The sequence below is a fragment of the Electrona antarctica genome (genome assembly GCF_951216825.1).
Source record: "Electrona antarctica genome assembly, chromosome: 13".
Lineage (NCBI taxonomy): Eukaryota > Metazoa > Chordata > Actinopteri > Myctophiformes > Myctophidae > Electrona > Electrona antarctica.
The window spans coordinates 38,940,291-38,959,862 of record NC_136794.1 but is presented as its reverse complement, the minus strand read 5'-3'; the positions used below and the strand labels follow the sequence as shown (position 1 = coordinate 38,959,862).

Sequence of the window (19,572 nt, the reverse complement as noted above, 5' to 3'; positions counted from 1 at the left end):
ATAGACAGTATTACAAACCAAAGTGCTTACGAAACAAATGGGTTTTAGCAGCTTTTTTAACGTATCGACAGATTCTGCCCTCCTTAGGGAAAGGGCGACCGTGTTCTTTTACCTTGTGCTGTATCGTGACCAAAATTCATTTTATCCCTCTTTTTTTCTTTCTTCTTTTAAATCTATTGTTATTTCTCTCTGTTGTTTTAACCAGAGAGGCCCCAACAGGACCCCTGTGGCGGCCATCTGTCTGACCAGCCTGCTGACCATGGCGTTCATCTTCATCGGCCGGGTCAACGTGCTGGCGCCCATCGTCACCATCAACTTCATGCTCACCTACAGCGTGATCGACTACTCCTACTTCAGCGTGGCCATGACCTCCAAGCTCCAGGCCCAGGACAAGAGGGACGCTCTGGCCCTGGCCTCCAGGACGTCATCAGCAGCAGGCCGCAAGGCTTCGGCCAAGCAGAGCTGGAAGCCCCTGCTGGAAGTCACCCAGAAGAAATACTACGGCTCGGGAGTCTGGGGGAGTCCTCAGGCGGAAGGCACGCTGCTGGAGTTCACCAGGGACATGGATCGGATCTTTCGCACGACCGCCCCGAATGGCGTCGACGCCCGGTCCGAGAGGGCCTCGTCGCCGTGCTCTGGGCCGGGAGGGGAGGAGAGCGGCAGGTATAAGAGCTGGAGGGAGAGCAAGGTGCCCACCAAGCAGATGCTGATGGACAGCTTCGGTCTGGACGTGAACAGCAACGTGTCCCCGCTGGCCGAGCAGGGAAGCCAGGAGACGCTGCAGGGCTGGATTTATCCAGACCAGGAGGTGGGTTCCCTGCAGGGTGGGGGGCCCACCCCTCAAGGCTCCGGAGGACACTCGGACGCACAGGACGGGTCCCCGACGAAAGCAGACTGCGTTGAGCTGGACCAGTTGGCCGGGTCTCCGATGAATCAAAATACAGGTGCAGTGTTGCTTTCGTCGACTAATGCTATGAGAGAGAAAATGTTCGTCGACCACCTCTTTTCACTGAAAACTAAGCTATGATGACTAAGACTAAATATATTGAATTTCGTCAACAAATAAAAACTAGACTCGACTAAATGTTAGCAAGGGACTATAGTGGACAAGAGATCCAGTGTAAGTCATTTACATTGGTTGCATGCTGAAAATAGCAGATGTACAAGCTCAGAACGTGTCACAGTTCAGCAAGCGCTGAAGCGACATCACGTTGCCCATCTGAAAGGACCTATATATATATATATATATATATATATATATATTGTGTGTGTGTGGCACGAAGTGACACACTATATGAGCTTGTATATCTGCTATTTTTTTAATAGCCAAAGTAAAATAAATATGGTTAAAGTGGTTAAAATGATTGTGACGCTACAGTATATCAATTAATTTTAGATTACTGTGAGGGCATTTTGTTTTGTTAGTTGCTTACTTTTATAATCAGCAGTGATTATGATTGTATGTTCCAGTTAACGGAGACAAGGCAGAACAACAAGGCTCAGACATCAGGCCCATGCCGGACTCGTTCTACGCCAGCTTCTGCAACCACTGGGTGGCTCTGATCGGAGTAAGTCAGGGTTGGGCAACTGTGACCATGGAAAGGCCTTTCAAATGCCTTTAATTATAGTTGTTAACTTTATGGACTAAATACAAATGCATTGGACGTAAAAAAGACAACAACATTTTAATACGATACTCATTAAGCGTGTTTGCAACATGACAACTGTTTTAAAGTATTGTACAGTAACAACTAAAGTCTCTTTAATGTTTATGTTGTACTATTACTACAAAACAATCTAAAATAAAGGGATTTAAGATCATTAAAGATGGGCTGTTGCCGCCTGGGTCCAATGCATTTCTGCCTACTTCCGGTCCAGGACTTGTCCCAGTTGGTTGTCCCCATTCTCAATAGAAGTCTATGTAGGAGAGCCGCCATTGGACTGAAGCCCCATGAAGTGAACGCAGTTTGCGTAACTCTGTCTATATCTAAGGCTCTGACCAGTATCATCCTGTGTGGGCCGTAATAAGTGAAGGTGGGGGGCCGCATGTACCAGCTGCCCATATATGGTGCAAGTGACACAGTAAAACATGCATGCCTTATAGACATCAGAATCATCAAAGAAGGATCTGTTACTCCTGTGTGTGTGCGTGCGCGTGTGTGTTCCTTCAGGCGCTGTGTTCCCTCCTCATCATGTTTGTTATCCAGTGGGTCTACGCCTTGGCAAACATCACCGTGGCCCTGATGCTCTTCCTCTACATCGGGAAAACAAGCCCCGGTCTTCCTATGGGTCAGTGGCTCTAACACGCTATAGAGAGGAGGTATACTATGGGTCAGTGTCTCTAACACGCTATAGAGGGGAGGTATACTATGGGTCAGTGGCTCTAACACGCTATAGAGAGGAGGTATACGATGGGTCAGTGTCTCTAACACGCTATAGAGAGGAGGTATACTATGGGTCAGTGTCTCTAACACGCTATAGAGGGGAGGTATACGATGGGTCAGTGTCTCTAACACGCTATAGAGAGGAGGTATACTATGGGTCAGTGGCTCTAACACGCTATAGAGGGGAGGTATACGATGGGTCAGTGTCTCTAACACGCTATAGAGAGGAGGTATACGATGGGTCAGTGTCTCTAACACGCTATAGAGGGGAGGTATACGATGGGTCAGTTGCTCTAACACGCTATAGAGGAGGTATACTATGGGTCAGTGGCTCTAACACGCTATAGAGAGGAGGTATACTATGGGTCAGTGGCTCTAACACGCTATAGAGGAGGTATACTATGGGTCAGTGGCTCTAACACGCTATAGAGAGGAGGTATACTATGGGTCAGTGGCTCTAACACGCTATAGAGGAGGTATACTATGGGTCAGTGGCTCTAACACGCTATAGAGGGGAGGTATACTATGGGTCAGTGTCTCTAACACGCTATAGAGAGGAGGTATACGATGGGTCAGTGGCTCTAACACGCTATAGAGGGGAGGTATACGATGGGTCAGTGGCTCTAACACGCTATAGAGGGGAGGTATACGATGGGTCAGTTGCTCTAACACGCTATAGAGAGGAGGTATACTATGGGTCAGTGGCTCTAACACGCTATAGAGGGGAGGTATACTATGGGTCAGTGGCTCTAACACGCTATAGAGGGTATATGTAATGAGTAGTGAGTGGCAAAATCCAGTTTAACGTCGTTTATTAACCCATTTAGGCCTGACGTCAAAACAGTTTTCTGAAAGACCCTATGTTCCCACGTCAGTGGTGCTCAATATTTCATGTCAAGGACCCCAAAAATGATATGTAATTGGCCGCCGACCCCCATCTGAAAATAGGTTGTTCCAGGGACCCTCCCAGTAGCAAAGATTTGAGTTAAAAACTCGCTATGTAACAATATATATTCAAAGATTTCAGGCACATTTTCACGATTTTTCAAAAATAGTAGACCTACAAGTTCATAGCACGGCACTCGGTGCCGCGCTATGAGCTTGTAGATCTGCTATTTTTAAATAGCTAAAGCATAACATAATGCTTACAACACCAAAAAGGGTTCCCGCCCCAAAATGGGTTAACCCATTTAGACCTGAGGACGATTCTACAAATGTCTTCTAAATCCTGACGGTTTGTTTCTATATCGGTGGTTCTCAAACTATTTCATGTCAAGGACCCCAAACATTATATGTAATTGGCCGCTGACTCCCATCTGAAAAGAATATGTTGTTCCAGGGACCCCTATAATGTGGCGCAAAATTTGGCTGATTTGATTTGCAGCGTGTTCGCTCAACAGCTGTTGTGGCTTAAGGATTTCTAGAATAGCTGACTATAGGGACATCGTGTGCAACTGTGCTATTATGGCATCTCTAGCACACAATGCCACGCTTCAGAGTGTAACACAGCAGTGTGAAACACTTGTGTCACAGGTGGTAGGGGAGGGGTCAACGAGATGCTGCACATACCTCACTAGAGTACCGCACTCCTATACGCACTTTTTAGATCCCAAATTGACACTTGACCCCCATTTAAAAAGACATGCCAGGGACCCCCCATAAGAGGAGTGATTCTCAACCATTGTAATGGACTGAGGACCCTTAGTTTGACATGCAATATTCTATGGACCCCCCCCATGTAATGGCATCTCTGAGACCCCAATTTATTTTGTAAAATCAATGTTAATTTAACTCAATGTACAAATGGAACCAAATGGACCCGTCAGGGTCCATTTGGTTCCATTGTACGCTCTCAGAGTTACAGACCAACAAGGGCCCATTTGGTTCCAAACTATCATTTAGCTGGGGACCCCCTGGAACTGCCTCAAGGACCCCTGGGGGTCCCCGGACCCCACTTTGGGAACCACTGTTTTAGATCGGTGATTCTCGTGTCAGGAACCCATGTTCTGTGTTTCCTACATTACTTCAAAAGTTTCAAGAATATATATTTCACAACTCAAATCAAAAGATCAAATCATTTCCATAAATACATTTTTTACTTTACTTTATTGGTTTATTTGGACGGGACAGCTAGGGCATAATAATAATGAACATTACATAAAAATGTAGCGTATACACCGGCTTTAGCATACAGAATACATGGTACATTTCAAACGTAATGGTACATTTTCAATCATAAACAGTGTGTGGGTATTTTGATTTCTTTACAGGCGCTGCATCTCGCTTCAGCTTTTTCAGATGGCTCAAAACGACGTTGAGCAGCATCTGCAGGTGTGTTTCAGTTCAGGATGTCACGCCTGACAGGATTTTACTTTTACACCTTCATAGGGCATTCACTTCTAGTCATTTTTACTAGTTGCCTAGTTTACTAGTCGACTAGTTGTTTAACCACCTATTATGTGTAGGTGGGGGGGGGGGAATAAATATGTGTACATTTAAAAACTGTGTACATTGGTGACTATAACTATAATCTACCTGATTTTGAGGCCTACAAAATCTTTTCTTATCTACTAGTCAACTAGTACCAACAAGGTCGACTAGTGGATTTACTAGTTGACTAGTAAACTAGTCGACTAGTTGCTTAATGCCCTACAAGTTAATAGACTGTAGTCTTTGTACAAAATACTGCCTCTGGTCTATGTTGGTTGGGAGTGACTGTGGCTCAGGAGGTAGAGCAGGTCGTCCAATGATCCATGGGTCGGCGGTTCGAATCCCAGCTCCTCCTGTCTACATTTTAGCTTTTATGACCTCAATTACACCCAAACAACCTGACCTTTTGAACATTCAGTGGATTTTCTCTGTGGTCTGGGGGTTTTCTCTGTGTGTTGTCAAGCCTTTTGAGCTGCAATGAAAACGGGCATGTGTGGACCAGTCACAGTCCACATGCAAATCAGAGCACTTGTTTGTGCCTAATTATTCAGAAAATCACAGAACATCTAAATGTTCAAAGTTCAGGTTTTTTTGGAGCTCAGAAAACCTAAGAAATAATAAATGAGAAAAATTACAAAAAATATGTCACAAGACCTTTTAGTCTCATTATTACATGGCTTGGTTGAATGCTTGATTCTGATTGGTCAATCGCCAAACTGTCATTTACAGCTAAACATTGCTCTCAAAAATGTTTTTGAAAACATTTGAGCGAGAAATAGACGAAGCAGTAGCCCTGAAAATGGATTCTATTTGATCAACTATCTTCCTTGTTTTCCCTCTGTGCTGCAGCTGGGCAGACGCCGGCCAGCGCGACACTTGTTTTGTGTGTTTTGGGTCAATTTATTAATTTATGTATTAAAGTAGGCGTGTAATATAAGCTGGATAATGTATGGCTGAGTGGTCATTGTTTATAGATAAATCACCTTCAGGCTGATTATATAAATCACTTAACACCCCGATCGCCCAGGACAAAGTTCACCGTCCTTTCAATTAGTAACACCCAGCGCCCAGGACGAAGTTTTATCAAAAACACTCGATGTTGCGCAACAGTGGGACGTCATCGAAGATTCCCCCCCCTTAGCCGACGAGACCGAAAATCTTAAAACGTTAACTCTTGATCAAAATCATGACGTCTAATTCTAAGCAAAGATCATGTATTAGACGGCCCACCGCGGTCCCGTCGCTAGTCGCGGTAGATTTAATCATATACCTCCCGTAGCAATACCACATTGTGGTATTGCTACTTTTACTTAAAGAAAATCTCAGTTATTCTTACACCACTGTGTCCTTTCCTCTCAGGAGGCCTCCGTCTCCTAGGGACCAGATCGTGGTGACGCCCTCTCTCTCGGGCGTCGGCATGGAAACCAGGCAGCTGACCGAGGACAACGCCGACTTCTCCTCACGACACCGCTACCACCAGTCTTCCTTCATCGAGGCCAGCGGGATGGTGCGGCCGTGACTCCACTGACTGACGTCGTCACTTAAACTCCTCAGTTATACGTTTGTCGAGTCACTTTGTCGAGGTTGACGGGCCGATGTTACCGAGCAACAGAGGGTTGGAACCCAAGGACTCCATTTTCGTCACTGCTAAACCCCTTATCCCTAAACTTCTTTGCCTTTTTGTTTTTTTTACTATTTTGCAAAACATTTTTGAATAGTTAAAATGGCCAGTCTACAAGCTCACAACGTGTCAATGTAGAGGCTAGCTGAACTATTCAAAAATGTTTTTCAAAATAGTAAAAAAAAAAGGCAAAGAAGTTTAGGGATAAGGGGTTTAGCATGGATGAAAATGGAGCCCCAAATGTCTGCTAAAAGACGGCGGTTCAAAGTGTCACATCATCAGCCCGTCTGGGTTTTATTTTAATTAACAGAACTTTTGTGTGTTCGGGAGGGTGACCCAGACAGACTTCGACCTGTGCATGACTTGGAGCCTGAGTGCAATTATGTGAGGACTGTTTATTTTACTATTCTGAAAATAATGTTGGTGTAATTGTCTTCATATTGGAGAGATACTCCACTTATTTTGCAGCCTACCCCACTATGTGACTCACTGTAGGCAAAGAGTCCAATATTGACCAGCTATTTTCACACTATTGTACAATACATCAAGAGGGTGCAATAAACTAGGCTCTAACCACTTTACCTTCAAGTATAATGCACATTCATTCCATTTAAGTGTGGTCAGATTTTCAAGTGGGCCCTGATCAGAAAGGGCTGGGAACCATTGGTTTAATGGTACTGTGTTGAGTTGTGTTGATTTCACTCTGGTGCCTCGGTTGCTTCTGTGGTTGATTAGCACAGAAGCCCTACATGACACGACCAAATGTTCTTCCTTCAGTCTTCGTCTGCACGCTTATCCAGACATGCAGGAAACCGTGTGTTGGAAGCGGACACAGCTTGTGGAGGCTGTGTTTAATCAACTCAAGCTCATCAGGTTTCTCCCTAGGAAGAGTCCATGGTTCTGGACGGTGTCGGGCTGCCTCTTTCAGCTGCAGGAGACGGACTTGCTTGACCATTTCCTTTTCAAAATCACTAGTGAATAATATTTACTATGCTCGGCAGACGGTAGCTGCAGTTCTTGCTTTCACTGCAGAGTAACTTGGACAGATTATGAGGTTCCTATAATACCATATAGCTCCTGTTAAAACCCATGTTTCTATTTCAGTGGTGCTCAAACATTTTCATGTCAAGGACCCCCAAAAATATATGTAATTGGCCGCGGATCCCCATCTGATGTTGTTCCAGGGACCCCCCCCCGATGAATCAAAGATTTGAATTAAAAACGTTCGCTGTGAAAGAATATATATAGTCAAAGATTTGCCCCACATTTTCACGATTTTTCAAAAATAGCAGATCTAAAAGCTTGTAAGCACTATGAGCTTGTAGATCTGCTATTTTGCAATAGCTAAATTATAACATAATGCTTAAAACACCAAAAGGGGTTCCTGCCCAGAATGGATTAAGGGAGGAAGGTATTTTAGGGTATAGTGAAAACAAAATGATTCAGCTAAAGAAAAGGAAAAAAATAATGTGTTAATTAGTGTACTTACAAGGACCCCCTTTTTATAAGTTTATATTTGAAAGTTAGTTTTCCCCCATAAAGAAATGGCCAACAATACATTGGAATCCTGATATTATATATCTAGTTATATATTTAGTTATAGTTAACTTTATGAACTAAATACAATTACATTGGGCATAAAATAAAATAAAACATTTTAATACTAGCAATTAGCTGAAGTAGAATATTGGACCCCGGGCCTCATTAAGTGATGGTGGGGGCCCCATGTGGACCCCGGGCCTCATTAAGTGATGGTGGGGGCCCCATGTGGACCCCAGGCCACATTAAGTAATGGTGGGGGCCCCATGTGGCCCCCGGGCCGCCAGTCGACCCATGTATGCTAGTATAGCTGGGTCATGTGGCTTATATGTATTCAAAGTTTCAAACTATTCATATACAACCATGCAGTCCAGGAGACACAGGTCTTAACCTCTGTGTTAATGACCCTGATCAGTAAGGGTCAGCCCCAAGGTATTTGAAACGCATTCCTCCTATAGCTGTTGGAGTCTCTTGAAACCAAAGTATCGACCGGATTGTAGTAAGACACATTCTGACGTTATTTGCATGGGGTCTGAAAGATATTCAGCGTTAGTGATGACCTTTATAGTCGACTAACCATAATGGGCTTAGTTGACCTGTAAATCAAGGTGCGTGCGTGCATGCGTGCGTGTATTTATATTTGTCCGTGGACCCCCATCTCACACTATTTGCTTTACACACACACACACACTTTTTCAAAGATTTTGACAAATTGTCTATACTTGTGACACACATATGCTCAGAGAGAGATGTCAGAGAGAGAAGGATGAGGCTGGCAGGGCACTGCGTCAGGCACCCAGAACTTGAGGCAAGTAAATTGACCCTATATGGGAGCAAAGCCAGGAGGGGAAAGAAGCGTACCACCTATGTAGACGTGCTGCGGCACGACAGCTTGGCTGACAACACTGCAGAGCTCAAGAACCTGTTGTTGGATAGGAAATTGTGGAGGGCAGCGATCCAGGAATCCCGAGTTGGTGTTGGCTAGACCTCACTCTCTCGCAGCAACAACATAGCTAATATCTAAAATGAGACGGATCCTTTCCCAGTTTTAATTGGTTTAGGAAGAACACAAAGAGTCCAGAGAAAGCACCAAATATGGCCAGTGGACATACTCAGTGGTTCGTTCAAGACCATGCATGGGCACAATTGGGCAGCCTTTGCAAGACATGACAGACGGGGAGCATGAATGGAACATTCCCATTGGTTCAACAGAGTTCAGAAGATAACCTGAACGCTGTTGTTTTTAGCCTCTTGAATAGTTTTCATTTTGTTTTAGTCACATTTTAGTCACCTGGAATGTTTTAGTGTTTAGTCTAGTTTCAGTCGACTAAATATAATACGGTTTTAGTTGACTAAATCTACAGTTAATTTAGTCGACTAAAATGTTTTTTTTTTGGTGGGCGTTGATTGACTGTTTTTACACTTGCTGTAAATAGCCGATCTACAAGCTCACAACGCGCCGCAGTGTGGCGCGTTGTGAGCTTGTAGATCGGCTATTTTCAGCATGCAACCAAGTGTAAAATGACTTATACTGGATCTCTTGTCCACTAGTCCCTTCCTAACATTTTAGTCTATAATTTTTATTTGTTGACGTAGCCTAAATTGTCAGTATATTTAGTCATAGTTTTAGTCATCATTTTTCATTTTCATGTCGTTTTTGTCAGTGAAAAAAGGTAGTCGACAACATTTTCGTCATAGTATTAGTCGACGAAAACAACACTGGCTGACAGATGGTGTGGTCAGCTAGGTGACTCAGGTCAAGTGGTCACACAACTGGTGAAAGAGTTCACCACTTGAACCCTATACCATGAACCCTATACCATGAGCGTCTCTGTCGGTGTCGGGTGTCCAAACTGTCACTTGAAAAAGTAGGCTATACTCACTTTTTTTTGAGTGGTGCAACCACTCCCTTTACAGAGCTGTGTGTGTGGCTGGGTGGCTGGCTGGGTCTGAGCACAAAAACAGCATGGTTGTTTTTCACCACCTGTGCGCAACCTAACACACACAAACACACACACGCACATATATTAACTGTATATAATGATTATTGATATATATAATATAATATTGATAGGCTTAAAGATTAAAGATTTAAAAAAAAATCACACCCGTGTGAACTGAGTGGGGCAGTGACGTCACACACTAACCATAGCAACCATGCTCACCTGTGCGTGGGGCCACGTACAGGTACACGTACCATCATTTTTTAATTTAAAAAAAATTACAAGCCCTATCTCCAGGACTGCTTGCCCCGGTATGTCCCATACCGCCTCCTTAGGTCCTGGCCTGCTTGAAAAGCCACAAAGAATGGCATTTAAGATTTTTTCCCCCATTTTTTCATCATGACGTCACACACTAACCATAGCAACCGCATGCTCACCTGTGCGTGGGGCCACGCACAGGTACCACGTACAGGTACACGGGTACACGTACAGGTACACGGGTACAGACAAAGCTGGTTGTTGGAGTGGTTTGCACCACTCAAAAAAAGATGATAAAAAAAATGCTAATAATAATATCAAATAATATGACTAGGGCGTGTTGCCCAAGCTTGTTAATAAAAATTGCAGTAATTGTCTCTTAAAATAACTGAGGTACAGACTCTGATATGAGACGGTAAGTTATTCCAAAAGTGTGGTCCTCTGAACTTGATGGAAAATTGGGCCGATATGTTGTCCTGAAGAAAGCGGAATGAAGATCAATGGATGCTCTGGTGTAATGATTATGGATTTCGTTATTAAATACATTTTGAAAACTGGCTGGCTTTCAAGTAGAAGTATCAATACCACAATATAGAAATACCACAATCTCTTGAAAATAGCATATCTACAAGCTTTTGTATACATTTTTTTTGAAAATGTTTTAATAATTTAGATTGTTTTCCCCCCTCTCCTCTGCAGGTCCGTGGCACAAAACACATTTTAGATGTGGGTCGTCTGTAGCCTGGTTAATAAACCAGACCGAATCAGCCGTTGGCAAAAATGTTTTTGCCTGAGTGTTGTGTGATATTAGTCTGGCTTATTAGCCAGGCTAGGTCGTCTGCACCCAAAACAAAATACAACATATAAGCCTATTTGGGGGTCCTTCCTAATTGTCACGAAAACGTTTAGTATATACACTCCAATGTTCTCCTCCTTGTTGGCGTGCCTTAATTCCGATAGGCATTAAAAACAAAAACATTGTGGAAAGCTACTGCCTGCCCTGCAACACAACACTTGTCTGATGTCCGAATAGCGGATTTTATTGTGTGGAACTTGGAAGGCAAGCCACTATCGCATGCGTGCGTGAGTGCATACGTATGCGTACGTGCGTGCGTGTGTGTGTGCGCGTGAGTGTGAGAGAGATTGTGTGCGTGTGTGTGTGCGCGCGCGCGTGCGTGTGTGTGTGTGTGTGTGTGTGTGTGGGAGGAGCTCAGGCGCCTGTAGAATGTGATAACATGCTCTCTGCTCCAACTTCACTTGTGCTGAACTTAAACTGCACACAAGTTCTCTCTCCTTCTTCCTCCCGCCCTCCCTCCTCCTGCTAAACTATGGTCTCTATAAGGAACCATTCAGCTCCACCACGACATGAGGGATTCACTTTATTGAGACACATTTAAAACTAAAAACTAAAAGTAAACCCCAAAAGCGCTCTTCCGATGGTGGCCTCGGGCGATCATCCGCCGCTCATCTCTTCTTCTTCTTGTAAATCCTTCGCGGTCATCCCGTTGTTTTTAGGTGTGGAATCATGGAAACGTGTTTTCTGAATCACGTCCTCCTCCTCCTCCTCCGTGCCTCTGTGGCGATGGTGGCACTGGGCCCCGTCGCCCAGGCATGGACACCGGACAGCTTGGACGGGGACGGGACAGCAGCGCCGGGTCTGGGTCCGGGAGGAGTAACGGGACGGGAACGGCGGTACCACTCCTCCTCCACCACCGGCCCAGGAGGAGAAGAGCTCCATGCAGCCACGGCAGCGGCGGCAGATACAGTGGTGTTTACCGGCCGGGGACGAGCATCAGGGACCGGCCGTGGCGGCGTGGAGGGGGAGGAGGACTCCATCAGCCATGCAGTTCAGGACACTTTATTATTCTTCTTACCAACAACTGGAAGCATCAATCTGCCGCTGCTGCAGAGCGGGACGGATGGAGGACTGCACAATACTGCTGCTGCGGCCACTGATACGGTATTAGGTCAGTATGTATGTGTTCTCAAACTTTCTTCTCGTGCCAAAAAAGGACCAGCAAAATTATCAAATTATAGGTTGCTGCGGAGTGAGGACCCCCATCTAAAAAAAAAAAAATATATATATATATATATATATATATATATATATATATATGGCCTATAATGAATGTTCAAGAATAGCAGACTGTGCTGTGCTGTGACCTTGTATAGGATATACAAAAATGAATAGTCTATAGCTATAATGTATAAATGTATTATAAAGTGGTTCACATTATTGTGAATGTGATGCTGCATTAACACAGTTCTCTTCATGGGGAGTCCGGGACCCCCTAGAACCCCCCCTAGAACCCCCAAACTCTCTGCATGGGGAGTCAGGGACCCCCTAGAACCCCCTACTCCCTTCATGGGGAGTCGGGGACCCCCTAGAACCCCCTGAACCCCCTACTCCCTTCATGGGGAGTCGGGGACCCCCTAGAACCCCCTAACTCCCTTCATGGGGAGTCGGGGACCCCCTAGAACCCCATACAAGGACCCCCTTTGAGGACCAAAGCTTTGAGAAGTGATGCACTTGTCTTTGACGCACTCATGCCCTCTATATATATTTATATACTTAGTATAATAATGCACCAGAGTTGCAACTGTACTTGGGCCACACACACAACTACACCACATTTCTTTGCCAAAAAATAGCCGATCCACATGAAGCTCACCTTGTGAGAGTTAATCGATTTAATTGATTAGGCCTATAGAAAATAATCAATAAGTTATAATACAATAATTGATGAATAATCAAATTGACCCCATTGTGGCCATTTCACTATAGGCTATACTATACACAGTCTCTTTTATTTTCCGGAAATAATGAAAATATATCGGCTATCTATTGTCGATCTACAAGTTCACAATGCATTGTTTTCCACACAGTCTATTGCAGTGATTCTCAAACTTCATCATTTCACATTTCATGTGTCATTATTTTTCTTATATTTCTTCAAGAAATAGTCTGCCTATAGCTCAAGAAATAATGGTTCATGCAGTGTGGCTTGGATGTGAACATAATAGACAGATATTCCCAAGGACCCCCAAATTGACACTAATTAGCCCTTATTTGAAGAGATATTCCAGGGACCCCCATAAGAGAATATTTGTACGGCTCTAGCAGTGATTCTCAACCTGTTCAATTTCAAGGACCCCCCAGTTTGACATGCCTATTAGTCTACAGACCCTCCATTTAATGGCATTTCTATCTCTGGAACCCTCAATTTATATTGTAAAATCAATGTTAATTTAACTGTGTGTACAAATGGAACCAAATGTTTGGTTCCACTCGTACACTCTCAGATAGTTACAGACCCGTAAGGGTCCATTTGGTTCCAAACTATCATATAGCTGCAGGGGACCCTCAAGGACCCTTGGGGGTAGTTCTCATGTCAAAGTTCAAGTGACATTACATGCGCGGCAGCCGTTGAAGTGGGGAGTGTGTACATTTACTTTAAGTACAATTTTGAGGTAATTGTACTGAGGTAATTGTACTGATGTAATTGAAGTATTTCCAATTTCTATTACTTTTACTTCTATACTACACTACATTTCAGGTCAAACATTTTGTATTAGGTCCACTACATTTTATTATTTACACTTTAGTTACTATACTTTTAGATTTTGATTATTATTACAAAACATACAGTAACCACTCCGTTTCTGTCGGGCAGAAATCTTACTCCAACATTTTGTGGCCTATACTTGATCACACTACAGTACAGCGTCACACAAAACCATCAAAAGTAGCCGATCCGCAAGCTCGAAACGCAGCGCAAATCAGTACGTTTTGAGCGTGTAGATCTGCTATACTTTTGCTATTTTCGAATCCTGAAAATTAACAGTTTTGGACATATGTGACCAGATTTGACTGAGAGCCTGCCATTATGCAAATTCCAGCTTTTCACCAAATGAGTTAATAGCACAGGCAGACTCTTCACATACTAGAGCATGTCTGAAATAAATGTCAGAGCTGAAATCGAAATAGAGAGCTGTAAATATGAAATAAATGCTTAAACATGTAGCTAGGTGTAATGTTAGAGTCCACAGAAGTGAACCTTTCAAGCCTGTTTTCTCAACTCGCTGTTTCTCTGCACGACATTACACTATAAGCCATATCTCCAAAACTGGTGGGTCAAACTGAACAACCAATATGTCAATTTGAAGCTATGATCCCCTGCTTTCATATAACATGAAAAAAAAACGAAAATCCAAAATAATCCAATGGCAGTCCCTCAGTCAAATTTGGCCACCCGACACGACAGGCTTAAGACCATCAGCCTTGTCATCAGAGCTGGATGTGTTTGACATTATATGAAAGGAGGGCTCGCAACTCACTTTGAATCGCTCCAAATTGTATTCACAGCGGCAAACGACTGCATGCAAGCAAGACGTTTGGGACCTTGAGTTGCCATCTTCTTCAAGTCTTTTAACTTGAACATGGTTGAAACGCTGTCGTTCGTTTGCTGCAGTTGGAAAAATAGTTTGGAGCATCTAGGATATTTTGCTGCCGCTGCGAGTTGCATGAAGTTTGGCTCAGCGCCGACGTTGGAGGATGTGCCATGTCTCTGTCTTAATCAGTTTGAAATTATATCCCTAGTGGTTCTCACAGTGAAGACTGATGACTCGGACTGAATGAAAGACTACAGCCTCCTAGAGCAAACATTTTCATGTCACAAGTTGACATGTATTTGTCCGCGAACCGAACCGCCATCTGACAAAATGTTCAAAATCAACTTTCAAAAGTTTTCACAATTTAACCTTTCAAAAGTTTCAAATGGACCCTTACAGGTGTGTAAATGGAACCAAAAAGAACCTTACGCTTACGGGTCAATTTTGTTCCATTTTTACACAATTAGAGTTATGGGGGTCCTTGAGAAATGAGAACCATTGTGGTTCTCAAACGGTCATCTGCCTTGGCTTTGTCGAGAGAGAGAGAGAGAGAGAGAGAGAGAGAGAGAGAGAGAGAGAGAGAGAGAGAGAGAGAGAGAGAGAGAGAGAGAGAGAGAGAGAGAGAGAGAGAGAGAGAGACGGATGGAATCAGCAGCAACAACAGACAGAAGGATGGAATCAGCAGCAACAACAATAGTAATGACTATAATTGACAGCAATAACAATACTAGCACGTATTACAGTAGTTTAATAGCAATCCATGAATGGAAATCCTTGAACAGTTGTGGGCGTCTCTGTTAATGTGTACCGTATGTCACAACTCAGCGCTTCAACAGAGAGAAGTCTATTGATGGAGTTAAAGTTAACACACGTTAGTTAGTCCGCCAGCCGACTGGCTTCTTTTGTTTAAAGTGGGAACTTTGGTATATAGTATTTTTTATTGGCCTAAAATATTGTCTATATACATACATTCATGAATCCACTTGCTGACCGGCTGTCGGCATTGAGCATTTATTTTAATAGGGGTTTATATGTGACCATTAACATCCTATATAAGGCAATTTGCTTTATGTAGCATGTGACATGATTCTGAATCCATTTCATGCATTAATTCTGCACAAAAAACACTCCTTGGGCTAATAACGGCCATAGCCACTGTGCACAATGTGCTGACCTCATCACATTTGTGATGATTGCAATGGCCGTTTTTAGCCCAAGGAGTGTTTTTTGTGCAAAACTAATGCTTGGAATGGATTCAGGATCATGAAACCCCCCCTAGTTTGACTTGTCACATGCTACTTAAAGCATAATGAATTTGTGACATTTTTGCCTAGGATGTTAATGGTATGGTCACATATAAACCCCTGCTCAATACTGACAGCCGGTCAGCAAGTGGATTCATGACTACGTCTTCTTAGGCCTGTGTTGTGGATAATTGGCTGGGCAATTAACTGAAAATATATCAAAACCGGCATTTATAACCTCTAGCTGATTTAATCTTCCTCATGTCGCTTAATCGAATAATCGAGAAGCAAGTTTTATTTTTCTTATTTTTTCTATTTTTGTGAAAATAGTAGATGGTGTAGAATAGATCATCGTTCATTAACCCATTTTGGGCGGGAACCCTATGCTTTAGCTATTGAAAAATAGCAGATCTACAAGCTCATAGCGTGCCACCGAGTGGTGCGCTACGAGCTTGTAGGTCTGCTATTTTTTGAAAAATCGAAGAACGACTGACATAGAAACATAGCTTCTTCAAAAAACTGTCAGGATGTAGAAGACATTTATAGAATCGTTCCCAGGTCAAAATGGGTTAATCGAGCAGTCCATAATAATGGACTGCTCGATATATAAAGATGAAAGTTCAGGCCATTTCGGGGAGGGGTCAGAATATACAATGGACTTTATTCTTTGTTCTTTATTCTTTATTTGGATCCCCATTAGCTTCCGCTGCCGCTGTCGCTAGTCTTCCTGGGGTCCACATAAATAAAACATCATACAATATACATACAAACAAACAACAACTGACACTTGTCTGTCTAAATCTAAATTCAATTACATTAGAATGCCAAAGATATATAGATAATGTAGGTTAAATATCATGTACAAAAGCAATATCATGTACAAAAGCACATTAGTCCAATTGTGTCACCTCTCTCAATAATGTTTTTTTAAGTGATTTTTTTAAAAGAGTATTTACTTTTGATTTGTTTCAATTTTAGAGACTTTAAGGACTTAGACGGTTCTTCGTCTCAACTGCATCAAGGCAAAAGTCTGAAACAATGGTTGACTTGAAGTCATAATAGCCATAAATAGTCATTCTATTCATGACATTTCTTCATGTTCTTGCGGTTAATCCTTGGAACCTGTTGCACGCGCTTGACCCCGGCGAGGCAGAAACAACAACACACGTCCCATGCGGACGCACGTCCACGGGACGACCTTTGATGCTGCCGGGAGAAGGAGACAGTGTGTGAACAGTTCAGAGGAGAAGGAGACAGTGTGTGAACAGTTCAGAGGAGAAGGAGACAGTGTGTGAACAGTTCAGAGGAGAAGGAGACAGTGTGTGAACAGTTCAGAGGAGAAGGAGACAGTGTGTGAACAGTTCAGAGGAGAAGGAGACAGTGTGTGAACAGTTCAGAGGAGAAGGAGACAGTGTGTGAACAGTTCAGAGGAGAAGGAGACAGTGTGTGAACAGTTCAGAGGAGAAGGAGACAGTGTGTGAACAGTTCAGAGGAGAAGGAGACAGTGTGTGAACAGTTCAGAGGAGAAGGAGACAGTGTGTGAACAGTTCAGAGGATAAGGACACAGTGTGTGAACAGTTCAGAGGAGAAGGAGACAGTGTGCATGTGAACAGTTCAGAGGAGAAGGAGACAGTGTGCATGTGAACAGTTCAGAGGAGAAGGAGACAGTGTGTGAACAGTTCAGAGGAGAAGGAGACAGTGTGTGAACAGTTCAGAGGAGAAGGAGACAGTGTGTGAACAGTTCAGAGGAGAAGGAGACAGTGTGTGAACAGTTCAGAGGAGAAGGAGACAGTGTGTGAACAGTTCAGAGCTAAATAGACAAACAACAGGCGTGTATGTGTGTGTGTGTGTGTGTGTGTGTGTGTGTGTGTGTGTGTGTGTGTGTGTGTGTGTGTGTGTGTGTGTGTGTGTGTGTGTGTGTGTGTGTGTGTGTGTGTGTGTGTGTGTGTGTGTGTGTGTGTGTGTGTGTATGTGTGTGTGTGTGTGGGCCACAGGGAGGGTCAGTCCGCTGCAGTGTTGCCAACAGCACGTTCCAGTCTGTCTTTGGTTACTAACGCCCGCGGACTGGATCCAGAGCGAGAGAGAGAGGGGCGGGGGGGGGGGCTAGATAGGCAGCCTGGGAAACAGGGCAGGTCCCAGGTTCGAGCCCCCCCCAGCTATGTGTTGAAGTGCCCAACCTGCCCTGTGCTCAAGTCATGCAGGCTACTTGGTCGGCAATCAGCTGGGTGCAGCCGGAAACTGAATTTCCCCTGAGTGGGATCAAATGGGTGTACATTATTGTTATGAGAGAGAGAGAGAGAGAGAGAGAGAGAGGGAGAGAGAGTAGGAGAGAGAGAGAATTGCAGAGGAAGAGAGAGGGAAATAAATAAGACAAACAGAGGAAGTGAGAAAGAGCGAGAGTGAGGAAAAACACTAGGCTAAATGGCCCAACAACAAGACACCTCCATGGTGCACTCCCCGGGCCGTGGGTGGACTCACTGCATGGACACCCACTCCCCGTGGGTGGACTCACTGCATGGACACCCACTCCCCGTGGGTGGACTCACTGCATGGACACCCACTCCCCGTGGGTGGACTCACTGCATGGACACCCACTCCCCGTGGGTGGACTCACTGCATGGACACCCACTCCCCGTGGGTGGACTCACTGCATGGACACCCACTCCCCGTGGGTGGACTCACTGCATGGACACCCACTCCCCGTGGGTGGACTCACTGCATGGACACATGTGCACTGCAGGCTGCCTGGGCTGCAGTTGAACTCTCCCTTGCCCTGGGTTCTGGGGTTCTGGGACGGCTGCTTGCCTGCATGCTGTGTGTGTTACGCTCTGGATGGCGTCCAGCTCTGAGGCCTGTTCTGTTCCTCTCACCATGCAGCCTAGCAGGGTGCTGTACGTCTGCCCAGGGCCGGCTGCCACCGCAGCTCCAATGCTGTCAATCTCACAGTGAGTCACACTAGAGCAGCGGTTTGCAACCCCCTTTTCACGTCAAGGCCCATTAGTTGTTTTGCATTTGAGCCACGGAGTCGGTTTTGATGAGATTTAGGCAGCCTCTCCGATCATAAACTAAAGAATATGTTGTTATCGTTGTCAAAATAACAAACATTCTCTCTCTAAATGTGTAGACTTCTTGTAAATTAAGTAATGCCGCCAGATTTTTTTAACACTAGTTTAACTCGAGAGTTCCCATCATTTAGCTGGGGACCACCTACCTCCTCAAGGACCACTGGTGGTCCCCGGACCCATCATTTAGCTGGGGACCACCTACCTCCTCAAGGACCACTGCTGGTCCCCGGACCCATCATTTAGCTGGGGACCACCTACCTCCTCAAGGACCACTGCTGGTCCCCGGACCCATCATTTAGCTGGGGACCACCTACCTCCTCAAGGACCACTGGTGGTCCCCGGACCCATCATTTAGCTGGGGACCACCTACCTCCTCAAGGACCACTGCTGGTCCCCGGACCCATCATTTAGCTGGGGACCACCTACCTCCTCAAGGACCACTGCTGGTCCCCGGACCCATCATTTAGCTGGGGACCACCTACCTCCTCAAGGACCACTGCTGGTCCCCGGACCCATCATTTAGCTGGGGACCACCTACCTCCTCAAGGACCACTGGTGGTCCCCGGACCCATCATTTAGCTGGGGACCACCTACCTCCTCAAGGACCACTGCTGGTCCCCGGACCCATCATTTAGCTGGGGACCACCTACCTCCTCAAGGACCACTGCTGGTCCCCGGACCCATCATTTAGCTGGG

General features: G+C 44.6%; 2 protein-coding genes across 4 annotated transcripts in view; both read left to right on the top strand.

Moving 5' to 3' along the window:
- slc12a8 (solute carrier family 12 member 8) overlaps positions 1-7,016 on the top strand; it is a 34,973-nt gene extending 27,957 nt beyond the window's left edge. For all 3 annotated transcript variants that reach the window (XM_079519307.1, XM_079519306.1, XM_079519308.1), the window contains exons 10-14: positions 206-944; positions 1,471-1,568; positions 2,172-2,289; positions 4,655-4,715; positions 6,174-7,016. In XM_079519307.1, coding sequence (XP_079375433.1) covers positions 206-944; positions 1,471-1,568; positions 2,172-2,289; positions 4,655-4,715; positions 6,174-6,333 — 1,176 coding nt within the window. In that variant the 3' untranslated portion in view covers positions 6,334-7,016. The remainder of the gene's footprint in view (positions 1-205; positions 945-1,470; positions 1,569-2,171; positions 2,290-4,654; positions 4,716-6,173) is intronic.
- Positions 7,017-11,454: 4,438 nt separating this feature from the next.
- heg1 (heart development protein with EGF-like domains 1) overlaps positions 11,455-19,572 on the top strand; it is a 34,111-nt gene continuing 25,993 nt past the window's right edge. The window contains exon 1 of the mRNA XM_079517779.1: positions 11,455-12,142. Within this exon, the coding sequence (XP_079373905.1) occupies positions 11,701-12,142 (442 nt within the window). The 5' untranslated portion in view covers positions 11,455-11,700. The remainder of the gene's footprint in view (positions 12,143-19,572) is intronic.